This window comes from Lutjanus erythropterus, chromosome 13 (assembly GCF_056507025.1).
Source record: "Lutjanus erythropterus isolate fLutEry1 chromosome 13, fLutEry1.hap2, whole genome shotgun sequence".
NCBI lineage: Eukaryota > Metazoa > Chordata > Actinopteri > Lutjaniformes > Lutjanidae > Lutjanus > Lutjanus erythropterus.
In genome coordinates, this window is record NC_139329.1 from 30,450,357 (window position 1) to 30,460,093 (window position 9,737).

General features: G+C 39.0%; 2 protein-coding genes across 2 annotated transcripts; one reads left to right on the forward strand and one right to left on the reverse strand.

Moving 5' to 3' along the window:
• The first annotated feature begins 531 nt into the window (after positions 1 to 531).
• LOC146316831 (prolactin-like) lies at positions 532 to 2,489 on the forward strand. Its single transcript, XM_084734498.1, has 4 exons — positions 532 to 699; positions 851 to 952; positions 1,096 to 1,281; positions 2,225 to 2,489. The coding sequence occupies exons 1-4, from the start codon at positions 562 to 564 to the stop codon at positions 2,432 to 2,434; spliced, it is 636 nt and encodes a 211-aa protein (XP_084590624.1). The 5' UTR covers positions 532 to 561; the 3' UTR covers positions 2,435 to 2,489.
• Positions 2,490 to 2,785: 296 nt separating this feature from the next.
• dbx2 (developing brain homeobox 2) lies at positions 2,786 to 7,437 on the reverse strand. Its single transcript, XM_084734421.1, has 4 exons — positions 7,048 to 7,437; positions 5,723 to 5,806; positions 3,770 to 3,954; positions 2,786 to 3,448 (listed from the first exon to the last, which is right to left on the reverse strand). Exons 1-4 carry the CDS (start codon positions 7,322 to 7,324, stop codon positions 3,257 to 3,259), a joined length of 738 nt encoding a protein of 245 aa, XP_084590547.1. The 5' UTR covers positions 7,325 to 7,437; the 3' UTR covers positions 2,786 to 3,256.
• Positions 7,438 to 9,737: the final 2,300 nt, after the last annotated feature.

Consider the following 9,737-nt stretch of genomic DNA (forward strand, 5'->3'; position numbering starts at 1 on the left):
ATTACCTCCAGTGTTTGAGTTTGTAATAATTTTAGTTATCACACTTTGGACATTTATAAAGATCAGTTTTTAATCCTAAAGTTGTGTGTAGACAGTTCTAGTAAAGATCTACTTTGCTTTTTTATCTCTTGACAGCTGAGCACAACCAAATAAATGACATATTTATTCTTCTCAATAATATTCATTTCTTGAAACTGGCAAATTGTGTTGTATCTTTTCCGCCCTGGTTAACTTTGTCTGCTTTCGGCTGAGTAGATAACTAAGTGAAGCATGCTGTATGACGTACAAAGAGAAAAAAAAAATCACGTTTTTATAAACCAATTTGTTTAATCAGCAATGTCATGACTGTGTGAGTTAGCCACTGCAAGAGTAGCTCTGGTGGGAAACGAGCTCTGCTCATCATCTGGTGCTCGACTGCAAGACAGGAACCATGAGAAATGGTAAGACAGCAAGATGACAAATTAAACAAAGTTGTTATTCATGCAGATTTTTATGACTTTTAATATGTTTTCCCCCTCAGTTAAGTTTGCCGTTCTCACTCTGGTGTACCTGGAGGTTTCCATGAGGGTTGGCACTGCCCCGATCTGTACCTATGGACAGGATGGATGCCACGTTCCTTCCCTGGCAGATCTCTTTGACAGGGTCATACAACAATCTTCAAGAATGCATGGCATCTCCAGTGATCTGCACTCTGAATTTGTGAGTTCTTTTTTTTTTTTTTTGGCTCTGACATCGATCATCCATCACCATCCATCACGCTTAGACTTCCATTCATTCATCAATCACCCTTTGAATTGACTATTTTTCAAGCCCTGATATCACCATGTGATATGTGTGTACTTCTTTGCAGGAGCAATATTTCTTTCCCAGCAAGAACCTCATAGGAAAACGAAAGTGCCACACATATGGCATAATAACACCAGATGATAAGGAGAATGCACAAAGGCTAGGGGTGAGTGTTCATGCTAGAAAGTTATTATCACAGCTACTCATGCACATAAGTGACCGATCTTGTCAGACATAACCTAAAGAATTGTTTTGCAATTAAGTTGTATTTTACCATCAAATTTTTTAAATCAGTTCTTTGATGTGCAGAGAGAACAGCTGACAGAGGTGATCCTGAGGCTGCTGGGGGCCTGGCGTGACCCCCTGTCACAGCTCTACCGGAGTTTGTCTCAGGATCAGAATCAGGACTTCAACCACTACAGCTCCAACAAGGCGCTGGAGATCAGTGATATGGTTCATGAGCTGAGGGATGGAGTGGCAAAAATGGCTGAGAAGGTAAGGGTCCAGTTATTGTTGCTGAACTTGGAGATGTGTTTTGTGGTCCTATTAAAAAAGTAGTGTAAGTATGGAGATAAATGTGGGGAAAAAAGCAGAGTATGGACAATATTTGTTTCCTCTCCATTTTCTGTTTTTCTTTTTTCTAAATATGAAATACATTATTTCTCAAAATAAATTCATCATTCAAGCTGAATGTTCACCTGGCTTTTGGAGCCAAAATGTTTACCACTGAGTGAGAGAGTGCAAGACGAATGACTGAACACACACCGACACAGAGCAGCTGCTACACCTCTGTGTCACAGCCTGCGAAACAACCAGATTGACCAAATGAGTTTGAAATAAAATGCTCTTATATGTTTGAATTGAATATATGCATAGCATCACAAATAACCAAATATTTGGGAGTTCTACAGTAATAAAGTCTGAAAAATACACAGACTTTCTTTTATACATAAAGATAACATTTACCATCTCACCTTCAGGGCTGTTATTATCGTCGTTTCTATGGACACTGAATAAAAAAAAACTGTACAGACTGGGTTTGGTGCTGATTTGTATGACCTACAATTTCTAGCTATAATCTTTTGGCGATTGTTTGGTATAATATCATGCATAGTCAGAATATAACATACATGTTCACAATTATAATAAAATAATAAACATCTACCTATTTGCATTAAAATATTTAAATGCTAAATATGGTTTTAAGAATCTACAGATTTTTTTCCAAAGTCTGAGTCTGGAAAAGTATGAAATATTGAAATGAAAAATGTGTAGGAACCTTAACAATGATTATTGTGTTTATTATCATGTTTGAATACGCTTGTTTATTTGTATCATGTTCTAGTTGGAATGTGACCTGCGACTTACTGCATGTGTCTTCATGCTTTCCTTGAAAATATCAAGTATGTACCATTATTTTTCCGTCTGTCCACCTCAGATGAAGTTATTGGGAGTTCTTGGTAACACTGTTGGTTACATCTCTCCCGAGAGTTTGGTCCCCTCTTCTGCCTTTTCCCTCTACAAACAAGGAGAACTCAACTCAATGGACCATCACGATCTACTCTACTGCTTCCGCAGAGACTCCAACAAAGTCAAAAATTATCTCCGTATCCTGAAATGCACAACCCTCCCTGGACTGGACTGTTAATAGTGATGGCAAAGCAGTCTAATGTAGTATCTTTAAATTTGCCTCATTAGGAAACATTTTTCATGTTCTTACATCTGTGTTTACATCCCTTGTAATCCATTTTGTGTGTGCATTTAGTGTAGAGGATTGTGCCTCTTGCAATGTCAGTAGGTAGTTATATAATTTCACTTTTGAGCATTGAGCATGAAAAGGTAAAAAAAACCCTCATGTAAACCCTCATTATTGTTTTTGTTCATCTTGTTAGTGGGGAGCACGAGCGCTATAGAGATGGTAGATGATGTACAGCAGAGTGTTCATTAACATGTGAATGGGATTGCTTCAGAGAGCCAAACACAGTCAGAATAAGCAATGTGAAAATCAGGAACGCTTTATTTACAGTTGATCTATACACTCAAGATCATGGAAAAAAAAATATTTACAAAATATACCAAGTAAAAATGTGACCTTAGAAAGGTTTTGGATTGTGAACAGAGTATTTGTGTAAAGCTGAACAAAACATGAAAACAAAATTAAAAAAAGTCTGATGCATTAAATGAAGTGACTCATTTATGTCTTTAACAATCAAAGAGGGGAATGTTTCCTGGAAAGTTAGTGTGCCAACAAATTGCTTACTGAAGCCAGTAAAATGCAATATGACAATTAACTGAGCATTTGAACGTAATTACATTCATGCTGCAGCAAAACAATTAATATTATCTTGTTAGTCTTCATAGACAGTGTACTCCATCCTCATGCTTTTAACACCCTCCCAGTGCTGTAGCCTTTTTACAGGTTTTTGTGAATTTGAGAGTCATTAGTTTATTTTGCACCTTCTAGAGCCTCTCATGTGTCCCTGACACTCTTCTGTTGTGGTGATTTTTCTGTTTTTGCGCCACTGTGATTCTGTGTTGGCTCTTCCTCCTCTTGAGCGAGACCTTGGGCCATGAGCTCGTCCATTGGGGAGCGAGTGTTATGAACCTCCTTCTCCTTACAGTTCCTCCACTTCATGCGGCGATTCTGGAACCAAATTTTCACCTAAAGCAGCAGGAGAATGGAGCAGGATTTTAGTCAAGTTTGTGTTGTCCATATATATTTTTAGTCAGGTTAGCGATGTAGCTCTAGGGAAGGCAATGTCTGTCTGTCTGCCACTTTTGTCCCACGACTGTTAAATGGATTGAAATGAAATTTTGTTCAGACATTCATGGCGTACAAAGAAAGGATGCTACCAACTTTACCTCTAGTACCACAAAAAGGTCAAAATTTTCTCATATCCTGTAAAACAGGTGATTCTTTGGCATTTCCTCTGGTGCCACCATGAGGGTTACTCATTTATATTATTTGTAATAACTCAATTACCTGTGACTCCTTGAGACTGAGATCAGCCGCCAGTTTGTTCCGGTCTGTCTTGCTGATATATTTCTGTCTTCGAAAAGTTCTCTCGAGCTCCTTCCGTTGTTCTTCCGAGAACACAGCCCTCCTAAGGATCCCTCTGCGTGTTTTAGGGCTTATATCAGCAGACCACATTCGTATATTTGCTCCCTCTGAAACATAAATAAAAAAAAAAAACATAAAGTTGAGTATGTTGACTGAAATGGCAGTACTACATCAAAGTCAGTGAGGTATAAGTCATTGAAAACAGCAGTGTGTGTAGTGAATTGAGATGAAACATCACATTATTGGCTAAAATGGCTGTGGATTATGTAGATAAATTCAATGTGTAACCTTTAACCAGCCATACCACATTTCCTACCTTTTTAATCCAAGATCATGCCTGTTTTTGTCACACTCACTCACTTTTGATTTCTTTTTTTTCCTATTTGTCCAATTTAACAAACTGGGGGTGACTAATAAGAATAGAAAGCCACTTCAACTGAGAAAAAGGGATTTGATGAACTGTGAGGAGCAATCCCACGCTACTTCACTCACAGGTGCACGCACAACAAAAGTCAAGTGGAACAATTTATCCGATCCATTCAGTGTTGCCTTTTTAATCTGTACGACAAATCTGCACATAGACCACCTCTAGGGAGCACATAACAGGTTTGGACATGCTTCTCACTTCTCTATTGGGGCTCAATGGCTTTCACTTAAATAGCTGATTACCAGGTCATTCCTGGGCAACGTGTGTGTCTACCCCAGTGGGCCGACTATAGAGCCCGGTGGGACACCAACAATAGAGCTGTTCAATGGAAATGCCATTACTCGATGGCTCACTGGCCCAACACTAAATCTTTTCACTTGCAGGTATGAAGCCAGTTTGTATGTGAAGATGAGCTCGAATAAGTCTATAAAAGTCACTTGCATTGAATGCTTTATGTCCTAGTCAAGAAGTCTCCAATGGGTCGGAATGAGAGTTGAAGGACAGGAGAAAGGAGGGGGGTCGGCGAACCAAGCTCTTTAGCCACACAATGGCTGGGGGATGTTCCTGGTCCAACCCTCTTCTGTAGAGAAATGGGCAAGTTTTTTGTGCTAAGCGGAGTTCATTGCTGCAGTGAAAAATTGCAGTGAGGTCGCGTGTGGATGGTGGAGTGAAAGTGCCAATTGGTCACGGCCAGACTTGGCATTGTTGTGTTGCTGGGCACTGTGGGAAAGTGTCAGCCTAGTAAGAGGACTCCAGGGACATGTGGGATGAGGGCTCTCTGATTTGTGCTATTTTCCACAACATTTGACAGGCATCATAGGTTGCAGCAACTAATAACTTCCAATTGCTGTTGGACAATGCCAAAATACGACAGCTGCTAGTCTTAATTAGCGCTGCTAGAGCACAATGTGGCACTGCTACTCTACACAAATCTAAAATGCTGAAACATTTCAAGTACAAATCAGAGGAAAATTACTTCAAGAAAACTTTTCAAGTGTAATTACAGGTTTCCTGGATGTTTTGAAATTTAATTCAGTCTGAAAACTTGAGGATTTTTGAATTTACAACCAAACTTAGTAATGTGCTGAGGGAATCGCTAAGCTTTGCAACAATCTGCCTTATTCAGCACTAAGAATCCACACCTGGTAATTATAATCTTAATATGACAGAAGACAAGATGTTTATTAGCTCTGCATATTTGTGCAACTGAAAGTGTGTATTTGCAAGTACAAAATAGGGGGCCCCAGGGACTCTTAAAAGCCTTGCAACCCACCCCTCTTCCCCGTCCTAAACAGCCGTGAATGGTTATGAATAGAGCTGTGCAGAGTTGAGCGGAGAATTAGCTCTTTGGCATTGCATCAGTAATTAGCTGTGGAGAGCATGAGAGACCCTGCTGCTAATGCTTAGAGAGTAGCTGAGGCATTGCTGATGAGGCATAAAACACTCACTGGAGAAGACAGGAGGGGGGCTGGACCCACCACAGCATGCCAGCAGATACTGCGGGCTCCGCAGGAAAACACTGTTCAGTACACCTGCAAAGACAGATAGCAACAGTCAGTTATGGTCACATAGTCAGCTGAGACAGGTGTGATCCTCATAGGACTATACCTGGATCTATACCTGGTGACCTACTTTGGCCAGTTTTTACATTTGTTTCTTTCGTATCTGTACTTTTACAATAGTTCTATACTTTAGGTGATGCTTACAGATCGAGCAGTGTCTTATTTAATATTTAGATGTTTTGCACACTCACTTCATGCCACAAAGATTTATCAGTGAGGTTTCGTTACCACCTGGGTCTTTGTCAGGTCTGACTTAATAAAGATCTAAGTGCAGGTGTTACTGTTTTTCTTTGACGTTGTTTTCTGACAGCCTTGCACCTTTAGTGATGCGCATATAATTACTCTCCCTCTATATTTAGTTTTAACAGCAAACTTTTAAACTACCGTTCTAAGAGATATAAACTATTTACTAACTCAATTTGAAGATTAATTGCTTCAATCTGGGGTTCTATTAATGAACATACCATAATTAGGAATTTCATACAAACATCATGTTTAATAATTTTAAATGTTTGATTTTTTCTTAGTAGTCAGTTATTTCTCATCAAGACTCTTAGCAAGTATTTCATCTGTAAATCTGAAATCTAAAAATGATAAAATGTATTTTTTAAAAAAAATAAATGATGTCATGATATTTCTATTGGATATTTGATGACTACTTCATCTTGAATATAATTAGCTTACAAGGACCTGTATTAACATTTGAAATTATAGTTCATAATTTAAGTTACAAAAGATGCCTTCAGGTTTTTCTTTACTGTAGTAATACACAGTGAATGATCAAGAAATATTTGCAAAAGCAAAACTGAAATTTTAATGTTAATAATCTCACTTGATTAAAATATTTTAAACAAGTAAAAAACAAAACAAACAAACACAAAAAACAGGCAGCATGTAGATTATTTGCCACTTACAAAGATCCATATAATTTAATATCATATAAAGTTAAGTTAAAGTTTAGATCTATGACTAATTTCCAGCCTAAAGACAAGAGAATGTTTGAAACTTGTTGTTAAATCCTTTACATGAATCTAATGGGTTAGAAATAAGAAATAAAATATTTGTGGATGAAAAAAAAAAAAATCCTCCTGTTAAGTCAGACTGTGACTTTGACCTAATGAGATAACTTGGTAACCCTTGACATAATCAAAGTACTGTATATTTTGTTTTAAAAAAAAATGCTTGTAAAAAAAAAAGAAAAAAAAAAGTACCTGAATGTGGCAGAAGTGGTCCTCCTAAATCTTTCACCTGCTGAGGACTGTGGGCCTGGCTTTGGTAGGCTCCATGCTCGGAGCCCCAGCTTCTTCTCGGACGTTCACATGCTGCTAGTCTCAGGTGTCCACCTACTGTCCCTTCTGGACGGGCTGAAGGTGTCTGTGACTGCAGCAGATTGTCAATAAGAAAACTCTTCCCCGAGTTCCCGAAGCCCAGTAAAGCAGGAGGGGAGCCAGCCATATTCCTCCTGGTGCAGCTCTGCACTGAGACCATCCTGTTCACACAGTGACCCGAACACTTGAGCTCCCTCTTCAGCAGTCACAGCTCAGTGACACTAAATTCTCCTTTAATCCCTTCTTGAGTGACCAGGCCAACTTCATTAAACTCTGAAGAAAACAAAAGTTTTCTGCTCTTCCTCTTTCGGGCCTGCACTTTGCTACAGGGCTGCGCCGTGATTGGCTGAGAGGCTCTAATGTGCTTCTCAATTCAGATAAGGCTGGGGTCCTTTCTAGAGTGGCAGAAGGTGGGTCTGGCTCATTCATTATGTCAACTAGCCTATTAAATGATAGACACCAGAGACAATGAACTGCTGGCCAAAGTTTAACATGCACCAAACAGTCTTCTGCAGTAGTAAATAGTTTTCTCTTTTCTCCAGCCTCCCATTGTGCCTCCCACAAACCGCTCAGCGATTCATTTGCAATGTGCTTTTCTCTCAGTTCACAAACAGTGCTCAGTGAGGATTTATTTGATTGCGAAATTATTCAAAAGCAAATCACCTTGGTGTGAATGAATATGGGTTTACAGAGTAATGTAATGAAATTTTAAGATAAGACATTTTCTGTTCAAAAGTTATGGGAAAAGTGCAAGAAGCTATAAAAAAAAAAAAGTGTTTTCTCAAACATAATACCTGACACTGCCTTACAGGATGACTTGAATTATCCACAAATTAAAGCTTGGTTTCTGAATAAATTTGGCATTAACTTAATTGTGTTTTTTTTTCAATGTTATTAAACTGCATAATAATAATGTATTAGTCAGTCCATATAACATTCTGCTTGCACTGTTATTTTAAAATCTTAAAAATGAAATCTGATGCAACTGCACTTCACACAGTACTCACACACTGACAGTTTTGATTGGTGTCTGAAAAAGCAATTTTTCTGTAAAATGACAGTATTACTGTTGTATTTTGAAAAACAGTGTCATTGACACAACAAGATTACAAACAGCCTTTCTCATCATTACTTTTTAAATTTTGTGAACTTCTGGGACAATTTATTTGCAAATTTGCCGTCACATTCCTTATTAAATGACATAATTACTGTATAGGGAAAATAGGGTTAGTGTCATTGACAAGACATCTTAAGAATTAAAGACAGCCTTTCTAACTATCACTTGTTCAATTCTAGTAATTCATGGGCTAATTTATTTGCAATCGTGCTGTCAAATCTTTTATTTTATATTTACAAGAGGGCTTCAGTTCTAGGTCAGCACTGAGAAATCCATGTGGTGCCACAGGCAGCAGACTGGTTGAGTTAAATATTTATTCAGTGCTAGCCTTCAGTGTGGTGGGGGCATATTTGAGAGTTGCAACTGTAAAATAAAAATGGTCAAACAGACACGCATGCATGTGGTGATGTTTTGGTACAAACATGTCCAATGAGAGGCTTGTGTAACCTTTCACACTGCAACTAATGATCCTCGGCATCATAATAGAAAGTCCAACAAGAGGGGCGACAGACCCGGAGTTTAGGCACAGTAAACAGGCATATCCACACTGGTCCGGGGGTTTGAGGGGGGGGTGGCAGCGAGCTCCAGTCTGCGCGTGTAGATACCTCATGCTGAGCATGGAAATTGGCCCAGACAGCTCAGCCTATTGTGTGATGGCCAGGGAGCCAAAGGTTGCTTGTAATCAAATTTGAGGTTTTATTCCTCAGACTGGTGGAGAAGGCATAGCGCTCTGTCACATGATGAGTGTTAGCAAGTCTGTGTGCACTATCTACTTTTGTGTAGCGACGATGTGTTAACATGCTCCACATAGAGCTGTGGCTGTGATAGTCCCCCAAGGCTTTTTGTTTGGTGGAGTGTCATTTGTTTATATGACACAGAAAGCAGGAGGGAACCCCAGACTGTTCTCCAGTGCTCTTATTAACTGTATTTGTGCAGGCCGACCACAGTTGTGGTGGAGGCACATTTTATGTTATAACACCAAGGATGTTTGTTTAGTTCATTCATACAGTCGCACGTTCTTTCCACTTGAAGTAGCAACAAATAAGAATCTGTGGCAATCCAAAAACTTTTACAAGCACCTCAAAACTAACAGCACTCCTGTAAGCATCGTGTATTCTTGTAAAAACCATATATTTCTCTGTGTTCACTTTTATTTTAGGGAGAACCAATCTCACACGACTTTATGCACTTTTTAAAAAGACATCGCTAAGAGCGTATCATCATTAAGATTCACCACTTCGTAATTAGCCAGATTCCAATAGAGCTCTCCAGGAGAGGGAGGTATAATTAGGCTATTCTTAAACAGGAGGTCTTGGAAACACCCTGAAGCAAGTTCATGTGAATTTATTTGATGTCCATCTCTTTTTAGAAATGGAGGGAAAAAACAGGGGTCCCTTCATTCAGAGTCCTCACAATGGCCCTGTTGAAAGCTAGCACTTTGCAGACCGGCTGAGAT